The following is a 21,991-nucleotide window of genomic DNA, read 5'->3' as shown; positions in this document are numbered from 1 at the left end:
TGGCAACTCATTGTGTGTAAGTGAGGAGATGGTTCGGAGTTGAGTGGACTCACTAAATGAAGTATTTAATAAAGACAAGCATTTTTATACTTTATTCTGGTTTCAAAATATTTCGGTGAGACAGGAACATGTTTTAAACTTATTATCATAACATTTAAAGTGCTTAAAAACAATTTATTAAAATATACATATACTGTGGTACCTCGACCTATGATCGCTTCAACACACGATCTTTTCGACATCTGACGTAAAATTTGACTCGTCATTTGTTTCTACATACAACGACATGCTCTAAATACGACGATCTATGACAGCACCGCAGTTTCTTTGTTTTCCCGCAAGACGAACGCACGGCATATTTTCTTGTGAGAGGAAACAACATAGGTTCCAACAATGTTAGTGCAGGTGGTGAAAAAAAGGAAAAAGGTGATGCTTACCATTGACAGCAAGATGGAGATGATGGATATGATCGAAAAATATGAGTGCGGGGTGCGCATCCGTGATATGGCTCGGCGGTCCTCCTCCGTTTGCCAGTCTTTATAAGTTAAGGTTGCAATTATTATTGTGGTAACATCGCCAAAGAAATCACCAGTTTCGTCAGTTTTCTAATCATTTATTCCATCAACTTGTGCAACACAACACGCCTAGCGTCTCCTGTTGCAAGTAAACAAAATGAAAGTGAAAAGGCTCACTCTTTCAAGTCAGCCACGCGATGCGTTCAGGTACACCACGCAAGCACATTCGCCACATTACAACCCGGGTTGTTACATTATTACAGGTATTATTATTACTAATATAATTATTCCAATTTTGATTAATAATTATTTGTTTTGCTCTTTGTTATTGCAATAGTAACATCAGTATTTATCAAGAATTTAGTGTAAGTTTTTAGGCTGTGGAATGAATTAATGGAATTGTAATGTATTCTTATGGGAGAATCCTGCTCGACATTTGACCGTTTTGACTCACAAACAAGGTCCTGGAATGAATTAATGTGTAAAGTATGTATAAATGCCAAATACGCCTATTACCATACCTGCTGTTTATGTTGAATTATCAAATATAAACAATTCAGTCTCATTTTTTCTGTTGAACGCTCATCCAAACATTTTTTATTATACTTTTAATTATAATTAAAAAGTGAAAAAAAACATGTCTTAAATATATCTCTTTCCAATGCTAAATCTGAATAATTACATTGCACACAAAAACATTTTTTTTAATTGGGGGGGGGGGGGCGCTACTTCGCGGTTTTTCACTTATTGCGGTGGGTTCTGGTCATAAGCGGAGTTTAAGAGGGGCCCGGGGGGGGGGGGGGGGGGCGTGCCCTCCTGGTGGCCGAAAAGTGTCATTGCATGTAATTGACTTTCCTATAAATGTATAAAAGTTGTAAAGCATTAAGGAAACAACAAACATGAATGAAATGAACAAAAAAAAAGATTTTTTATAATGGGTCAAAATTATTTTTTGAACAGATAATGTGACTAGCACCTTAGACGGTCATTTGCTTTGCATATCATTATTATTATTATTTATTTATTTATTTAAATTAGGGGAGGGCAAGTTTATCCTTCAAATGATTTTTTTTCTTTGTTTGCAAACATTTTATTGAGGATTGAAGCACCTTTGAAGCAACCCATATTATGGCCCAAAAACAAAAAGGATTGCTAAAATCAAAGAAAACTTTATAAATAAAAAATTAAGTGTTCCAATGCAAATATTTGAGTCTCAAATATTTTTTCGCATTCAAAAACTGTTTTCAATGATTGAAATTTTTCTTTTTTTGATTGAAGTGATTTTTCATTTGAAAATATATATTTTTTGTTTGAAGCAACTTATTTTTGATTGAATAATAAAGACACAAATGTCCTATCCAAAATGTGGTCTAAACGCAAAACAACATTACTTCAATCAAAAGAGTTGCTTCAGTCAAAAAAAAAAATGACATCAATCAAAACAAAAATTCAAAGAAAAATGCCTTTCAAATGCATTTTTTTTTAGTTTCAAATTTATTTTTGCATTCAAACACATTTTTGATCGAATAATAAAGACACAAATCTACCTCCATAAGGCTCCGCCCAGGGGATATAATTTTTGACTGGGGTAACTACATTGGCACGACACCGGCGGGCGTACCATATTCAATGGATGACGATCTTGGCGAAAAGTATAGCTGTCCCAAGCAGCCTGATTTAGAATTCCCCTCAAGAATGATGGGAAACAAAACAAAAAAAAAAAACAAAAAAAAACGCTAATTTTCAACTTATTATGATACATATTCTTGTAAATTAATTTTATTGCTGACGCTGTATTTTGGGTCATCAACATGTTGTGCCCCCCATGGCCCAAAAGTCAAACTCCGCCTATGGTTCTGTTCTCCATTAACCGCGAAAAACGAGGGATCACTGTACTGACATATCATATAAGACACTTCAAATTTCACATTAAAAAAATCTCATCATTTAATGTCAAACAAAGAAAAATCGCTGGGATATTGCAATGTACAAATACTTTTTTGGGGGTCAATTTCTCGCCATTCGGTCGAGGAAGTTGTCGGCGATGACGTCGTTTGTCGGAGGGCGTCGCTCGACGCTCTCGCTGGAAGCCGTCCAGAGGAACGGAAAATGGCGGACCTCGAAGACGTAACCCTGGACGGGAGACCGCTCCAGTCTCTTCGCGTTGCAGATTTAAAAGCTGCTCTCGAGGAGAGGGGACTGTCGAAAAGCGGGCAAAAGAATGCTCTTGTCAAACGCCTCAAAGGGGTGAGTTCTACTACGAGTTGCGCGGCCACCATTGCAGCGAGTCGGGGATAACGATGAGACGGGCTGATGCTTTCTCGAGGGCCGACATCCAAATATCGTTACTGTTGGACAGCGTAGTCGCTGGAGTTTGGCATTTCAGCGTTTGCAGCCGATTGCATTTTGCACGGTTTCTTTTGCAGTTGTTCTGCTGTAAGTGGCTTTCATGGTGGTGATCGTACAAGTCACAGGAAGGAAGAGTTAAGTCAACTTGAGTGCTCATCTCGAAATGTGTTCTGCGGGTGATGTTTCCCTATTAGCCTGTTAGCTCGTCTGGCTAACGCCGTGAGTTTAGAAGTGGCCTGTGTGGATTTCTGCTGTTTACATTGTGTGCCCGAAACATACGAGTGTGCGTAGTGGTTTACAGCGTTGTGTGTTTTAGTAGGTTAGCATATTTTGACACGTACAAGCTTTCTGTTATGAGCGAAGTGGTGTTTTTCGAATTGGTTGATTTTCCCTATGTACGATTTCAGCCCTAAAATGTATTCGATGGCACTGAGCTGCTGTAGCATTGACGAGCTAGTTTGTTTACTTTCCTATCGGTCATCAACCAAAGCTTGGTTTATGTGGACAGCTAGTTTTTCTTAAAACAGGTTAGCTTTTTAACGGACACGAGAAATCATCAAACGATCTTGCCATTTCTTTCAAGTATATTTCGGTAGTGTAACAATAATATTATTACATTATTATCTTAAAGAGAAAAATGAGGCACAATTTACAGGAGAAGATGGATGGGTTGATGGAATCTTGTTGTGGTCCTAAAAGTTGTTTTGCAGTAGCAAATATTGCTTTTGTGGCTCGAAATCCTCACTTCATTCATTGATAAAAATATTAATACTCCTAACTAGGGCTGGGCGATATGGCCTTAAAGGGTATGTCAACCCCCGGGGAAATGTTAATATTCTATCATTTATCCATAAACGCATGCCTTTTGTATTCATATCATGGCACTTCGTGTAATTACACACAAGAAAATGAGAGAAATTTGGCTCGATTGTCAAGCTAAAACGACCGGCGCCCGAGATCTGGCAGATTGTGTGCGTGACGTCACGACAAGTGAAGAGAGTGCCACCGGCCACTAGGGGGGGGGCAGCGCCTGTCTGCATCAATATAATTCCTTCTAGTGAGGGGAGAATTAGGGGTGTTCGTCCTGCACATATTCCAGGTTCCCTCATGAAGAAACACCCCTCGTTGTCAATAAAAGAGAATTCAGAATTGACAGTGAGGGGTGTTTCTTCAACAAGAAAAAGGCTCGGTGCTTTAATACTGAATGGCAGCGATGATGGCAGACAATTTCGTTTCTAGTTTCAGTGACGAATCCGACGTAGAAGGACGTAAAGAATGTTCATCTAATGGTGACGAGGAGAGTTACGAAGCTTTAATTGGTGTTTTAGGTTACCAATTTGAGCCCAAACGAACGCCAATGCAGCATAATGAAACGGTCATTGAGGGGAGCAATGACACTGATGAAACATCAGCAGCAGATCGTGTGGGAAACACCAATGATTTGTTTTGCATTTCTTTTTGTGAAGCAGATACACCGTGACTGCAAAATAAAGGAATGCATAGAATAATTATCATTTATTGCGCTATCATAGCTTTTCGCTCTGCCAACAGACACAAATATGAATGGGATCAGAGGATTTGTTCTATATATTTTACGAACGATAATTTATACATGTGTCCAGTCCTGTATCCAATGCGTGACATTTTTTTATTATAAAAGAGTACTCACTCTGGCCATTTCGAGCTTGGCTGTTCCCCTCCTTTGCTTAGTTTTAGCCTCCTTTACCAGTCATCGTCCTCTTTCTTGATATCTCGTGACATTTAGGAGACTGCGCCTGTATGGTCGGCACCGCATCTCTTTTGAGCAGCAATCTTTTAGCAAAACCCGATTTCACTTGTCCATAGTTCGATAAGCTTTCAGGTGGAAAATGCACACCACAGAAAAGCGTGCCGGAGGCTGTGTCTAGAAAATTAGCCCTCTGCACGGACGAACTTTACCTATTGTCTGTGTAGTCCAGCTTTTTTTGTCGCGTTCAGGAACTCATGGATACTATATTCCGATAAATAACTATTTGTACACCACATAGCACAGCAGTTTTGAACCATTTTTGTGATGTTTTGGTCAAACAACCCCAACGCTACTCTCTCGTCGTTAAAAAACAATGGCACCTGGCTCCGCCTCGACTGTCAATCACTTGTCGTGACGTCTCCGCCCCATTCGGCTGTTTCCGGAACACTTTCGGAAATGTTCGTCATTTTTGATCTATTTTCGATAATTGCTCATTAATGTGATTAATTTTTTTGTTAACTTTATCAATATTTGCTATCTTGGCACATAACGGTTCTATTGATGTCTCACACCCCCTTTGCCGCTACATACCCTTTAAAGAGAAAAATGAGGCACAATTTACAGGAGAAGATGGATGGGTTGATGGAATCTTGTTGCGGTCCTAAAAGTTGTTTTGCAGTAGCAAATATTGCTTTTGTGGCTCGAAATCCTCACTTCATTCATTGATAAAAATATTAATACTCCTAACTAGGGCTGGGCAATATGCCCTTAAAGGGTATGTCAACCCCCGGGGAAATGTTAATATTCTATCATTTATCCATAAACGCATGCCTTTTGTATTCATATCATGGCACTTCGTGTAATTACACACAAGAAAATGAGAGAAATTTGGATCGATTGTCAAGCTAAAACAACCGGCGCCCGAGATCTGGCAGATTGTGTGCGTGACGTCATTACAAGTGAAGAGAGTGCCACCGGCCACTATGGGGGCAGCGCCCGTCTGCATCCATATAATTCCTTCTAGTGAGGGGAGAATAAGGGGTGTTTTGAGCTGTTTATGCTGTTGCATTGTGTTCGTCCTGCTCTGCACATATTCCAGGTTCCCTCATGAAGAAACACCCCTCGTTGTCAATAAAAGAGAATTCAGAATTGACAGTGAGGGGTGTTTCTTCAACAAGAAAAAGGCTCAGTGCTTTAATACTGAATGGCGGCGATGATGCCAGACAATTTCGTTTCTAGTTCCAGCGACGAATCCGACGTAGAAGGACGTAACGATTATTCATCTAATGGTGACGAGGAGAGTTACGAAGCTTTAATTGGTGTTTTAGGTTACCAATTTGAGCCCAAACGAACGCCAATGCAGCATAATGAAACGGTCATTGAGGGGAGCAATGACACTGATGAAACATCGGCAGCAGATCGTGTGGGAAACACCGAATGGTTTGTTTTGCATTTCTTTTTGTGAAGCTGATACACCGTGACCGCAAAATAAAGTAATGTATAGAATAATTATCATTTAGTGCGCTATCATAGCTTTTCGCTTTGCCAACAGACACAAATATGAATGGGATTAGAGGATTTGTTCTATATATTTTACGAGCGATAATTTATACATGTGTCCAGTCCTGTATCCAATGCGTGATATTTTTTTTTTATTTTTTTTTTATTATAGAAGAGTACTCACTCTGGCCATTTCCAGCTTAGCAACTACCCTCCTTTGCTTTACCTGGGATGGTGAGGTGGTCTCATCAGTGGCAGTCTTCGTCCTCTTTCTTCGTGTCTTGGGACATTTAGGTGGCTGCGCGTGTATGGTGGGCACCGCGTCTGCTTTGAGCAGCAATCTTTTAGCAAAACCCGATTTCACTTGTCCATAGTTTGAGAAGCTTTCAGGTGGAAAATGCGCACCACACAAAACCGTGCCGGAGGCTGGGTCTGGAAAATTAGCCCTCTATGCACGGACGAACTTTACCCATTGTCTGTGTAGTCCAGCATTTTTTTTTGCGTTCGGGAACTCATGGATACTGTATTCCGATAAATAGCTAGTTGTACACCACACAGCACAGCAGTTTTGAACCATTTTAGTGATGTTTTGGTCAATACGACGGCTGTGCAAACATGTCATTGTAACACAAATGACTTACAGGTTGAACAGTACACTTCAAACAACTTATTGTTAATGGCTGCTGTGACATAATTACTCAACACAAGTGTTTACTTAAAGGTTTCAGGTTTTTTTCACCACAGCATTTTTTTTTTAAATACATGCAGGCACACACATGCACCCCCGCCCTCACACACAATAAAGATATATTTCTCTTATGCAGGGGTGAAAGTGGCTAGAATTTCTTGCCGAACTCCCCGACGTGAAAGTCGTCACGGAGCCAGACACTTTATTTATTTATTTATTTATTTTCATTTTGGGGTGGTGGTGGTGGGGGGGGGGGGTTAAACCTCCTAAAACTATAAAACTACTGAAATGCAAAGAAAACTGTTTGGCACAGTTATTTTTATAACACATACAAAAATTGATTTTCATTCAAAATTGTATTTTTTCAAAGATTTGCAAAATAAAAGTTAATAAAAACAGCAATAACCCCAACGTCCATCTCCTAATTTTTATTTTCCCTCATGCCCTCACATGCTAAATGCCAAATCTCAATTTTAACTACTTAAGAACATAAAATCTAAGTTAATGTAAACATTTACTTTTGCTTTCTTTTTTTTAATAATAACGATATAAGTAACATACATTCAGAAAACACGCTGGAGACACTATGTCACTCGGCTGGCCTGGGAACGCCTTGGAATCCCGCCGGAGGAGCTGGCTGAAGTGGCTGGGGAGAGGGAAGTCTGGGCTTCCCTGCTAAAGCTGCTGCCCCCGCGACCCGACCCCGGACTAAGCGGAAGATAACGGATAACGGACATTCAGAAAAATAAGTACAAATAACTTATATTATGCAGAGTGAAATGGAATATATTTTGAAATCGCGCTAACATCGACTTTTTTAAATTATAAGGAAATGAATAAGTAGCCTAACATAAATGAACAAATATAAGTCCAAAGTGCACATTGACAGCTAAGATGTTCTAAACCTCCCCATCAGAGCAAATAAAACTAAATGTGATAAATAAGCCTCCTCAACTCTTTCCTTGCTCTTAAAGATTTGATCCATTTTCTGTTGCATTGCCCTTTTTTGTCGCATCAATTCAACACTCTTTTTTTTTTTTTTGATGTTACAGAAAACATGCACGTTTGAACCAATCAGAGCTAACTATCGCTGGTGATCACTTGACTCATCATCGTCAGACTCCGATAACTGCAGCAGCTGGGGAAACCTCCATGCTGTCCGTGGAATAAAATAAATGATAAATATTGGTGGAAACGGATTACGCTACACAAGCACTTTATTAAGCTTGTTGTTAACGCTTGTGTATGTAAATTTGGTGTCGGTAGATTGTTTTCTTTTTGGAGATGAAATGCATGTATGTGTGTCAGCTTAGCATTTTTTTGGGGGGGACATTTGCCGTCATATTTTTGGAATGAAAGCACCGTGTACCGGAACAGCATTCCGGCCCTGAATCTTATACCGAAACTGCGTTCCGGCCCTGAATCTTATACCGGAACTGCGTTCCTGATCGTTCTGGCCCACTTTCACCCCTGCTCATATGCCAATGAAACATTTAAGATTTTATGATGGCAGTAATGAGACAGAACAACAGAATGACAGAATAAAGCGAACACATACAGAAAAAAATAGCTGCGGCCATTAAACGGTCACTGTTGGATCATAATTTATGCTGAATGCTTTACCATCATAAAAGATATCAAAGGAATCACACACTCACACACACACACAGATACAAAATAACGCGACATACTAATTACTAGATGCAGGGATACTAGACTAGATCCATGCACAATCCACTCATTAAGTTCAGCCGTTTCAACAAGGTTAAAGCCGCTGTTTTGAAACAATTCTGATACTGCTTATGATCAATCACAGTATCAATGAAAATGAATAGTAGCGAGGCTGATACCCAATCACCAGGCTACAATGGGTTAATTTGTCTGTTATATCCAATCAGACAAGCATTCTTTGAGTAGACACTGCTTATAATCAATTACAGTATCAAATAATATAATAGTCACAACTCATAATCAATTGCTATGACTTATTATTAACTTCAGGATCGCGGATCGTCGGCGACTTACATGGACAGCAAACAATAACACTTCACTGCGTTAAACAAGCGGCACATTTTATTTAACCCACAGTATAAAGTGTACAAGCAAACAAGCAACAATTGTATTTCAGCTCATAGATTACATGCAATAACATAAATCTCATTACCGTGTGCTGGAAGGACGGAGAGCCGGGCGTCCTCAGTAATAGTGAGCGAAGAAATACCAAGGCTGGGCGACCGCGCGTAATCCCACAGCAGACTCTAATGAGATTTATGTTATTGCATGTAATCTATGAGCTGAAATACAATTGTTGCTTGTTTGCTTGTACACTTTATACTGTGGGTTAAATAAAATGTGCCGCTTGTTTAACGCAGTGAAGTGTTATTGTTTGCTGTCCATGTAAGTCGCCGGCGATCCTGAAGTTAATAATAAGTCATAGCAATTGATTATGAGTTGTGACTATTATATTATTTGATACTGTAATTGATTATAAGCAGTGTCTACTCAAAGAATGCTTGTCTGATTGGATATAACAGACAAATTAACCCATTGTAGCCTGGTGATTGGGTATCAGCCTCGCTACTATTCATTTTCATTGATACTGTGATTGATCATAAGCAGTATCAGAATTGTTTCAAAACAATTATGGCGTCACGGACAGGATTAATAGTATTGATAAATTGATTAGTATTGATTGAAATTGGTCATTGTAATTAAGTAATACTGAGAATTTGTTGTTTGGTAAATTGACTTGAGTAATACTGGGATTGTGTTGTTTTGGGATTTACGTATTACTCGATAAATTGAGTGAACATTCCGGTATATTTTTGGTTTAGCGTTATCAGTAGCGCGGGAAGTGTCGTCGGCGCGCGGGTTCGCGGCCCAGCCAAGCCAGAGAGGTGGGAGTGAATAGCGGGGCGACGCTGAACGACTATAAGACGTTCATGGTGACACTGAACGCTGTCGAACGCGTGAAACGGTATAGCGCGGGGACCGGAAGGGACCGGAAATTTCAAAGTAATACTGAGTGAGACGTAACAGAATAGCGATGTTTCAGAAATTGCGGAATTAATAAACATTGTCTATTAAGCAAAAGTGTGCCTGTTGCTTACTCACTGCGAACCTGGAATTGTTTCAAAACAGCCGCTAATCAGACTTGATCACGTTGATTTGTCACCGTTGTCACGATTGTAAAATTAAACTTGATCGACAACGGGCCAGTGTGTGCCGAAAAATAGCTGCCCCGCGTGAAATGTCCCCCCTGACGGGAGCGCTTATTTATAACGCTTTATTGACGTGAAAACATCAAATGTATTCATGGACGCATTACAGTAATGAATTTACGACTGCAAGATCAGTTTTAAATAATTAAATTACACAAAATATTAGTACTGTATTTTAGTAACAAATCATGGACTGGGCCACATAACCATCTTTGAACAGAAATATATTAGTCTACACTAGAGGTTTTCACGACCATATCCCAATGACAGTCACACAGGTATGACATTTATTAGTTCAAGCAGAGTAAAATAATACATATTCACGGTACAAGAAAGTCGTTTCTGTGTGGGTGCTCCCGTCAGGGGGGGCCATTTCACGCAGGGCGTCTATTTTTCGGCACAACACCTGTTGTTGCGCTCACCTTCTTGCTGCGTGACAATGGCGATGAGCTTCGTAGTCTCTGTCTGATGATGTCTACGATCGTGTTGGCATCATATTGATGTTTTCGCCGCTGTCTAACGGCTGTCGACACGAACGCATCATGGACTGAGATAAACAAACCGTGCTGCTTTAGAGATTTGCCCTTTTAACAGTGGGCACACAGTAACTACTAAAATGACCGTTTATCTTCTCTGTTACTGCAACCAAACACATGCCTTCACCATTTTGATTAATCAATGTTAACGATTGTCAGGAAGATTTTTTGATTCGTTTACTAGGCGGTGATTCCTTAGACAAACAGGAAAACACGCAGTAATAGGAGGAATGTACGTAGAGGTAATATGTAAACACGATGAGCTGACGGACAATATGGCGGCACCAGTCAGTAGGGGTGCAACGGTTCAGTTAGCCCCCGGTTCGGTTTGAACCTCAGTTTTGGGATCACGGTTTCGGTGTGCTTCTTTTTCTTCTTTTTTTTTTTTTTTTTTTTTAAACTGCCTTTATTTTGCTTTTAAAAAATAAAATAAACTAGGGCTGCAGCTATCGAATATTTTAGTAATCGAGTAATCGACTGAAAATTCTATTGATTAATCGAGTAATCGGATAAAACAAATATATTTTTAGGTGAAGAGCAATTACAAATATACATGACAAAAGACATTTCATCTAATCTTGAACCATTTTCAGCCAATCAATGTCTTTATTTTCGATGTATATTGTTGAAAACAGCCACCAATTGCGTCTCAGATGTAACTAGAAAAAAAAAAAGACTAATTCACTGCTTTCACTCAAAAAACGTTTAGATCTTATTAAAAAAAATTGTATATATATATATATATATATATATATATATATATATATATATATATATATATATATATATATATATATATACCTTACCTAAAAATGCCGTTACGCTTGGTAACACACATCACTTAAACGTTAGGATTTTTTTCCCCACGTGTTTCAATTGAATTTCTATTTGTGTCAAGCCATTTTTAAGTTCTAGTTAAGTTTTAAGTTAGTCTATATAAACTGTAAGTCCTGATAGGATTTTGAGTTTTTGCAGTGTTCAAAATAAATGTACGATACAGGCTGTATTGGAGCACATTAGGGACCAGTGCTACTTGGTGTTTTATCCAGCAGTGACTACTGAGCTAAAATTGATAATTAGCATTATTAAGTTTTTATTTTACACCCTCATCACTCCACAATGCTATGTTATGTTAAAGCCTGTATGTAAGACACGTTAGCCACGCATCGACAGTGAGTGGTCATAACTAAAAGCAACCTAGCCCTCCGCAGGGCTAACGTTACATGAGCTAGTAGTGACAGTAACGTTAATCTTATTTATTAGCGTTTAGCGCTCTTTATTAGTGCTGAGCGCTCTACTGCTTTAAGATGGCGGCTGTTTACTAACGCTGCCCACACGCGGCCGTGTCTGTCATTCGCATCTAGTTCAACATACATGTGATCTCTAGACGCATCAGACCCTGCCTGCTACCAACGTAGCATCGTGCGGGCTAGTATTTAGCAACGTCGGCTTCGTTTGTAGAGGCTGTCGGCTGCAGTAAGTTTTTTTGTTGTTGTTTTCCCCGTCTTCCTCTCCGCACGTGACATCAGCGCGTTGTCCCGCATTAAAAGTAGTCCGAGCAAAACGTGATGCTTAGCGCTGTCAAAATAAACGATTACTCGAGGTGAATAAAATTACTCGGATCAGGTTTTTAAACTCGAGTTACTCGAGTTGCTCGAGTATTCGTTTCAGCTCTAAAATAAACACTTAAAATGTAAACATTTTCGACTGTTAAAATTAGAGATGGGAATCTTTGGGCACCTAACGATTCGATTACGATTACGATTCAGAGGCTCTGATTCGATTATAAAACGATTATTGATGCACCCCCCCTCCTTTTTTTTTTTTATTTTATTTTATTTTTTTTAATGTTTTGTACATTAGTTCCAAAATTGTTCAAAAATACTCTCAGGCTAAACCACACTACTATTTCAGTATCAAGTTAACATATAGCAGTAAACAAATATGCAAAAATAACATTAAATAAAAAAAACTCCAGTCCCAATTCTGTATCAGCAGCTTTAAACTACAGTCAATTAATTTAATGTTGTGAATCAACCGTTAAATTTGTTAAAATTGCTCCCGTTATTCCATAATGTCCCTTTTGTCTACTTTCGACATGTGAAAGTTTTAAAACTATTTTAACGATAGATTCAAGTCAATATTTTACCGATTTAGGAGTATTTTAGATAAAAAGTTAATTAGGTTTGCTTGAAAGGTTCGCTACAACAGCCTTGCAGGGAAGTGTACTGCTTTAAGATGGCGGCCGTTTATAATGCCCGCATCTAGCTTTTTGTAGATGTGCTGCTAACACTACCAAATCTATATTGCATCTAGTCCTATATAAATGATATCCACCGTAACACTATATGGATGTACTTTGTAGCAGCTTTTCGGCAGCAGTCAGGTATGTTGTTGTGTTTTTTTTATCTCGTTGCATGAGTTGAGCTAGAGCCGTGAGTTGAGCATTGGCATTACCCGAGGGGCCGGGTAATGGGAAGCATGATGTTTAGCTACTCTCGCTCTGTTCAGTCCCGAACACCGCGCGGCGCGCTGAGTGTTGTGTACTTCCGCTTTACTTGCATATTTCAATAATCGGAATTTGGATGTTTGTGAATCGTTCTCGAATCTTCCACGGCCGAATCGCGAATAATCTAAGAATCGGAAATTTTGCACACCTCTAGTTAAAATGCCTCTTAGCTCTTTGGCTAGTGTAGTGACTGACTACTGAAATGCACACACAGTAGTAAAAAAGTTACTTGGCAAAGTAACTGCCAATACCTTTCATGTTTTTTTTTTCATTAAACAAAAAAAACAAAAAAAAAACAAACAAAAAAAAACATAGTAACCTTTGCTATGTTTGGTGGTCATTTAATGTTGTGAATCAACCATTAAAGTTGATAAAATTGCTCCCGTTTTTGCATGAGTTCCCTTCTGTCTACTTTCGACATGTGAACATTTTTAAACTGTTTCATCCTTTAAAGATAGACTCAACTCAAGATTTGGCCGATTTAGGAGTGTTTTAGATAAAAAGTTGCTTAGGTTCGCTCGTAAGGTTTACTACAACAGAGCCTTTCTGAGAAGTTTACTGCTCTAAAATGGCGGCTGTTAACTAACGCTACCGAGTCTGTCATTTCGCATGTAGTTCTATATTCATGAGGTATCTAGGCGTAGATTGTATGTTGTCGGCTAAGTCAGGTAATATCGGAGCCACCTAGCCTAGCATCGCGTTTGCTACAGCGTCTCAACACTCTTCCCTCTCCGAGTCTCTGACTTTTCTCGCGTCATTCAAGCAACGCATTGTCTCGTTGCAGAAACGGTGACCAAATCCGAATGGATAAAAAAAACGTAATGCACGAAAAACGTGCAGATTTTGAACGTAATGTACGGCGTACACATTCAAAAATGAGTGCACACTTGTACAAATTACGACGAGACCGTACAATTTGACAGGTATGAATTACAGTGGACCGTCACAGTTAGGTAGTAGCACTCTGTAGCACGGAACGTCCAACTTCCAACTATCAGTGGTCAGGGCGAAACTATGTGCTTTAGCGAAATCATCTTCGATGGCTTTGCGTGCCATTTCACAAATGTCGGGGATTTCGTTGTTGGAGAAATATGTCCGCAAGGGAACAATGTAACGCGGGTCAAGCGTTGCAAATAAATTAACGAAGCCCGCCGTGGGTTTTCACTGGTGTCATCTTTGGGGTTGTCCTACCCTGAGAAAGTGATATCTGTGGGTGATGCTGGCTGAGGTGCCGGAGTCATGTTATAAAAGTGTTGCCATTAGCATGGGGAACAAGCGCTGAGCAATGCTTGCAATTTTTTTTTCTTCAATATTTTCTCTACCTCCGCATTGTAATCCACGGGGAAACCAAAATGTTGCCACACCGCAGATTTGAAAGAAGCCGTTGCTTCCTCAAAATTCGGTCTCCAACTCCGCTCGCCATAGCTATTTGTTTTCTTTCTTGTTTCACTTTCACTTCGCTCGCAAGCGAGAGAGGGCGTTACTCGGCTTCTTTTTAACAGGTGCTTGACAGCGGTCCGACATTTACTTGCGGGGCGGGAATTTCTCCACAGCGGTGCTTCATGTCAGACACAGGCACACAGAGCTCGATCAATTCCTTCCATAAGCGTTCGGAATACATTAATTGCAAAACCGAAAAGGCGCGGTTCATAAAGGCGTATTGAACCGTGTAGGGGGAACCGAACGGTTCGGCTTTGAACCGCAAACTGTTGCACCGCTACCAGTCAGGGGGGCGGAGTTGTCACGTCACGTGATTGGGGTCTATAAAGCACTGAAAACAAACGCTCCTGAAATGATGAGAACCAGGCAGGAAAGCGGATGAATGCACGTCTGGAGGCCGCCAAGAGAATACTTAAAGTCAGGTGAAAGTTTGGCGAAGCTCCCTTAAGCCCGACTCCATCACGTTTACTTGTAGCGTTAGCCGCTAGCGTTAGCCTACCGGACTTCTGTTTGTTTGAGTTCCTGATAACCACATGACTACATACGTAAGCACACTGACTGCTTTCTTTAAGGGGAATGAACATAGCCGACCAACACAGAGTCAATGCGGGATAAAAAGACTATATTTTGTTGTTTTATTAAATTACCGGATTTACCAACACGGTCAAAATTACGTCGGTCATCGTGAAGAATTTCGGTAACCGTAAATTTTCGGTGCACCGCCCGGCTGTACTCCTAACGCTTCCGTAAATTGTTTATAATGGTATTATAAAGTGGTGGGACAATTTATCGAAAAGGTGATATATTGCGATACTGTGTAGCCCAAAAGGTTATCGATATTCTCCCACGAAGAATCAATATGTTGTTTTAAAAAGGTGTCACAGTTTCAAAAGAAAAAGTGGAACCGACAAGTTGCTACCAAAATCTTCCATTAGAATAGTGTCTTCGTTAGCTCACTGGCTGCCATTTACGGCGCAAGACATGGAAATGTTGACAACGAATTCGCTGCTAAACCTCCAGTTCAAATGGATTGGTCATCTACTCATCAGCGTCATCTACAAACTAATTTAATAATTCACAGCAGAGATGAAATTTAAAAAATCACCCAATTGATTGAATGTCTCGTATTGTAACTGGCACTGAGAGAGTTAAAATGTGTACGCTACTAATTCATGATTCATATTTGACAGATAGAATTGTGTAAATAAAAAATATAGGCTGAAATTATTGACTATTTCTTGTATACAAAAATGACGTAAATTATATCTACAATCCTTGTTGAAGCTTTTTTTTTTCTCAGTGGATGTCAACAGTATTTCAAATGTATTCAGTAGACTTTCTGAATATCAACGCTTTAAGGTCCTGGCCTGTTTTGTCCAATTTTTCATGCCTGTGATGTTGATTTAATATTTCAAAGAAAGATTTATTAACAATGGCTTGGTGGGGTCTTTTTTTCAGCACAGCATAACCATCGTGTGAAAAATGTTGTTTTCTTCAATCTGACCAATTATTTTTAACATTTTGGGCCCTAGAAGACCCAAAAAAATCCAAATTTTTTTTGGGGCAAAATTTTATTATTGATGTCCCATTGACAAATGAACGTGCTCAACGATCTGCTTTGAAGCTTGATAGTATTTATGCAAATTGTTTGGATGAGCATTCAACAGAAAAAATGAGACTGAATAGTTTATATTTGATAATTCAACACAAACAGCAGGTATGGTAACAGGCGTTTTTGGCATTTATACATACAGTGGTACCTCTACATACAAATTTAATTCGTTCCAGGACCTTGTTTGTAAGTCGAAATGATCGTATGTCAAGCAGGATTTTCCCATAAGAATACATTAAAATTCCATTGATTCGTTCCACAGCCCAAAACCTACACTAAATCCAAAAAGAATACTGCTGGTAATTAGAGCTGTCCCGACTAGTCGACATAGTCGACGTCATCGAGGACGTAAATCCGTCGACGAGCACAACATCCCGTCGACGGTTAATGAAGGGTTAAAAAAATATATGCGTGGAAAGTTCAGAATGTCGGACGCTCTGTATGCAAGCGGGGAAAGCGGCACAAAGCCAAAAAAGCGCACCAGAGTATCCAAAACATTGACTTATTTCAAAGAAAGAAAGGAGGGTACACTCTTGTGTCCTGTCTCTTCAGTGCAAAGCTTGGCTGCACGTCGGCCGTGAATAAACACCTAAAGCGCCGTCACCCAGTTTGTAAGTCCATCGAACTAACTAACGACATGTTTTATTGAAGTTGCTAAGCCTGTCACGATATGCAATGAGTCCATTTCTCGCACGGCAAATAAAAATGAGGGTGGTAATTTTCACCGCTGCCTTTTATCGCTGCGCACGTGCGTGCGTGCATACATTGGTGCGTGCGTGCTGATGGCATATGAGACTCCAGTTCCTTTCTCTTATCAACACGCTGTAGAATTAAAGTTCAGACTTACAAAATAAGAAAACACAACTATAATAAACACTGTAACGTTAGCACTACTACACTGAGGTGAATGGGGAAAAAAAGGCAACATTAGCCTGCTATAAAACATTGGCAGTCGTCTCGTGAAAGCAAACTTGCGGTTAAATGGTGACACTTCAAACATGAAAAATCGCTGGATAACAGCATTTGCAAACGAAAAAAATGACTCCCAAAAAATCTATTACTGACACTACATGCAATGACAAAAAGTTTTTTTATTTTTGCGGAGTGTAAAGCTGAAGTTAGCGGTTTAGCGAACGTACTTCCGGTGAACATTTCAAAATAAAAGCATGTAATGTTCGTCATATAAATAGCGATTTCTGGAGTTAATCCCACATACTTCAGAATTCAAATTCTACACTAAGAATACCTTTAAAATGACACTCTTTATGAAAAATCTGGTTGGCAATGAATAATTATTATAATACTATTATAAATAGTACTATACTATAATATTAATGCTAGGTGTTTTTTTTAAGAATTGTTTTGAATCATGTTGGAAAGGGAAAGTCAGTGTTCTGAATCTGTTTACATTCCATTCTTTTGCACGAGTTAATTCTATCAGCATTTGAACTCATTGTTTATTTGTGATTTATTATTGTTATTTACGTGTTTATTTGTACTCTAATAAATAATTTAAGTGTGCCAATATGTTTTTGTGAATTGATAAGCGTCAACAAAAATGTCATTGCTAAATTAGTAAAAAAAAAAAAAAAAAAAAAATTTTTTTTAAATGATTAGATTAGTCGACTAATCGTAAAAATAGTCGGCTGACTAATCGGGAGAAAATTAGTCGTTTGGGACAGCCCTACTGGTAATATTACAATGGCAGTTACACATAGCAAAACAAATAAATTATAAACTGAAATCGGAATAATAGTATAATAATACTGTAGTTAGCTGGGATAGGCTCCAGCACCTCCGCGACCCTCGTGAGAAAAAGCGGCATGGAGAATGAATGAATGAATAATTATTTCTGTAACAATGGAACAAATCGGGTTCCAATGTGGCGGACGTTTTTTGCTGTACCTGAATGCACCGTCTGGCTGACGTGACAGATAGAGGGAGCGGTGCTGTTGAGAGCTTACTTTCACTATTAATGTTTTGTTGAAAAACACCGTCAACTGTGGCGGACATTAGGCGATTTGTGTTGGACAAGTTCTGAAATTAATGATAAAAACGTGACTATTTCTTTGGCGTTGTTACCACAATAATAATTGTCACTTTAACTTATAAAGACTGGCGAACGGTGGTCGGAGAAGGACCGTGGAGATCATAGAGATTCTATGGCTGTATTGATGAGCCAGTTCATGGATGCGCACCCCACGCTCATATTTTTCGATCATTTGCATTTTCATTTCAATGGTAAGCGTCACCTTTTTCCTTGTTTCACCACCTGTACCAAACTTTTTGTAACCTGTGTTGATTTCTCTCACAAGAAAAATCTGCCGTGCGTCCATCTTGCGGGAAAACAAAGAAACTGCGGTGCTGTCATAGATCGTCGTATTTAGAGCATGTCGTCGGATGTAGAAACAAATGGCGAGTCAAATTTTATGTCTGATGTCGAAAAGAGCGTGTGTCGAAGCGATCGTATGTCGAGGTTCCACTATATATCATTTTGAAGCCAAGTATAGAAAAGATAAGGTGATGGGTGCAAAAACAAACGTCACCACAAGATGTCATCTAAACACATTTTTTTTGTTAGATTTTTGTATTATATTTTCACTGTTTTGCAGTATTTTTCATAGTTGGTCTACTGTATTTAATCTGTTTTGACCATTGTAGTGGTACCTCGACATACGATCACTTCGACACACGATCTTTTCGACATCCGATGTAAAATTTGACTTGCCATTTGTTTCTACATCCGACGACAGGCTCTAAATACGACGACATGACAGCACTGAGACGGACGCAGGGTGGATTTTCTTGTGAGAGAAATCAACATGGGTTCGAACAATGTTATTGTAGGTGGTGAAAAAAAGGAAAAAAGGGATGCTTACCGTTACCAGTGACATGAAGATAGATATGATAGAAAAATATGAGCATGGGGTGCGCATCCGTGATGTGGCTTACTCAACAATACAGCCGTAGACGGTCTGATCTCCGTTCGCCAGTCTTTATAAGTTAAGGTGGCAATTATTATGGTGGTAACATCGCCAGCCTCTTCAGGTTTCTAATAATTTATACCATCAACTTGTGCAACACAACACGCCTGGTGTCTCCCGCAGCAAGTAAACAAAGTGAAAATAAAAAGGCTCACTCTATGAAGTCAGCCACGCGATGCGTTGAGGTACACCACGCAAATTAGAACCTGGTTTGTTACATTATAACAGGTATTATTATTATTATTTTTATTACTATTATTATATTATTATTCTGATTTTTATTCATAATTTATTTGTTTGCTCTTTGTAATTGATATTTGCAATAGTAACAACAGTATTTATTCAGAACTTAGTGTAGGTTTTCGGGCTGTGGAACGAATTAATGGAATTATAATGTATTCTTATGGGAAAATCCTGCTCCACATACGACCATTTCGACTTATAAACAAGGTCCTGGAACGAATTAACTTCAAAAGTAGAGGTACCACTGTACCACTATATTGATTCCACTGTCCATCCCATCAAGCTTCTCGAACAAACACATGCAGTATTTGTATAAACTCAATCACTCTCTGACTCTTCCAAAGAAGATGACACATCTGAGTCAACTTCTTCATCACGTTGTTGAAATAAAGTAAAATTCACGTTAGACCTTGAGGACCAGGGTCCGGTTCGAGAGCTACCTCACAACAACACTTGTAAATGACTTATGCCCCTTTCCCACTGAAACTAGTGGGTCAACGCGCGTTTTTTCCAAGCCGATGCAACCCACTAGCAATTGGCATTTGGCACCTTTCCCATTGACAAAAAAAAAGCTGTCTTTTTTTTTTTCACCCGTCTAACCCCCCACCACTCAGTAAGGTTACGTGACGTCACCACGCTAAGATCAACGTCGACAAGTACGACCAAATTCATTCAGTTCAAGGAAGTAAACAACGCAGAGCAACATGGAAGCCTCCTTTCCGTTTGTCTTCTCTGTTTTCCTACTTCTTACTGCCCTTAAAATAGTCTAAATGCGACAAGGGATCAACACTCTGCTTGTGCTGAGGCAACGTAGGCGACGTGAATTCTTCTTCTTCTACGAGCTTTGTTGTTAGCATCGACGTAACGACGGTTGTGGGGCGTGTTAAATGGAAGGCGACTGGCACGTTGTTATGACGCATCACGTAAGAGCCTACGTCACCACGTAGATTAGGGTGTTGACTGTTGACCCGGGGTTTTGTTTTCACACTGCATGACGATCAGAGCCGAGGTGATTTTAACGCGGGTCGCTTGGCGGGTTGATTGACACGGGTTGAGGCGGGTCGCTGCACATTTCCCACTGCCACCAAAAGCCGATTGTTAGTGGGTTGACATGGGTTTTTTGGTCAGTGGGAAAGAGGTATTATTGAAAAGGTTCAGTGTTCACACTGCGCCAACCGAACTTTTGGAGTAGCATTACATGGACGAAAGGTGCAATCATTGATTGGGCATTTTTAGAAGAGGAAGTACCTCCCTCCTGCGGAGGGAACCGTCCCCAATCCTCACCAGAAGACGCTCCACGTAATCTAGCATAAGCGCACCCGGCACCGGTTGCATTCACAAGAAAACCAGGTTGCGCTTAAAGCGGATCGAGACCCATGATTTTTCAGCGGACTGGAGTTTTAATGCAGCGTTTTAATGCTTATTTATGTGGGCAATAAAATTATAAAACTTGAAGGGCATTATTTCCCGTTTTCCTTGGTCTATTGACTTCAAGTAAAAACGAGTGTGACGTTCCCCTTTTGAATGAGGGGTACCGCAAGCGCGTGGGTGATGTAATCACTGATTTACAAGGCTTGTAAGATGGTGTGTGCACAGGACGTGCCAGCGCGTCCATCGACCTTAGAGAGTTCACTTCAGAGGTTTATTAACAGCTAGTAATGCTCATAACAAACTGCTGTGGGTAGTACAGCTATTCAGTAATAATAATGTTTTCTGCAGAAAAAGGAGTTAATGTTTTCGGAAGAATACTGCACGCTGTGTTTTTTTTCTTAGTCACTTCGTAAAGTTTCGGTATTGCCTAGTTTTTAAAATAAAAACGGGACGGCTCAGCATACTTTGCTTTTATCGTCTTCATTAATCTAAACCTATAATTTCCCAACCGTTGCTGGTAGTTTGTGGGGAGTTGATTTGCTGTTTGATTGCATCTTTGCTGTATAGTTTGCTGGTTTGCTGCACGAACTGGCCGCTTTTAACTTCTTCCGTGTGAGCATAGGTGTTTGTTGTTTTTCAAAAGTACCTCGTTGGCATTTTGCTTTCCTTGAATACAGCTGTGATTATGTCAAGCTCCAGGGAACCTAGTAGAATCTAAAGTGCACCCACACAGTGGCTTTCAGTGATGAAGGAGCAGGTCGCATATCCTCCTCCTGCTTTATGCTGCTAACATCAGGCCTGTAAGCTAAGCATTTTCATCAGGAGAACAGGTGCTCGCAAATGAAAAAAATCTCTTTTATGTAAAAGCACTGTATTTTGTGTTTTTTTAAGCTAATAGTGCACTTTAATAATAAAGACCAAATAATGTACACATAGTCACATACTAGGCATGTGCCGGTATGAGATAACCATGAGCAAAAATACCGCGGTTTCACGGTATCACGGTATTGCAATTATAGCTCCAAAATGTGTTATTTTAAGATGTATGGGTTAAAAACAAAAACAAACAAACAAACAAAAAAGAACTTTTTTTCCATTGAACAGGACCTTTTGTTTTTTCAGAACATATTTGCAAATTGGAACATGAATATAATGTTAACATAAATAAATTGACGAAAAAATAACAAATATTTTAAATAAAAATACATAGATCTTATAGACTATACCCACAGCCACAACTCAAGTTTCTCAAGATTAGAGCAAGAACAAAATAATAACTATAAAAAATTTAAAA

The 21,991-nt window shown here is 39.4% G+C and overlaps 1 protein-coding gene across 3 annotated transcripts in view; it reads left to right on the top strand.

The window, feature by feature from the left end:
- The first annotated feature begins 2,585 nt into the window (after positions 1 to 2,585).
- The window catches only part of acin1a (apoptotic chromatin condensation inducer 1a), a 59,622-nt gene continuing 40,216 nt past the window's right edge, over positions 2,586 to 21,991 (top strand). For 2 of the 3 annotated variants that reach the window (XM_057857039.1, XM_057857037.1), the window contains exon 1: positions 2,586 to 2,762. In XM_057857039.1, coding sequence (XP_057713022.1) covers positions 2,625 to 2,762 — 138 coding nt within the window. In that variant the 5' untranslated portion in view covers positions 2,586 to 2,624. Of the gene's footprint in view, positions 2,763 to 14,854; positions 14,910 to 21,991 lie in introns of those variants that run through there. The other variant, XM_057857040.1, reaches the window with a different exon arrangement.

The sequence above is a fragment of the Corythoichthys intestinalis genome, chromosome 14, assembly GCF_030265065.1.
Source record: "Corythoichthys intestinalis isolate RoL2023-P3 chromosome 14, ASM3026506v1, whole genome shotgun sequence".
Taxonomy (NCBI): domain Eukaryota; kingdom Metazoa; phylum Chordata; class Actinopteri; order Syngnathiformes; family Syngnathidae; genus Corythoichthys; species Corythoichthys intestinalis.
The sequence above is the reverse complement of the archived record's forward strand: the minus strand, read 5'-3'. Positions and strand labels throughout refer to the sequence as shown.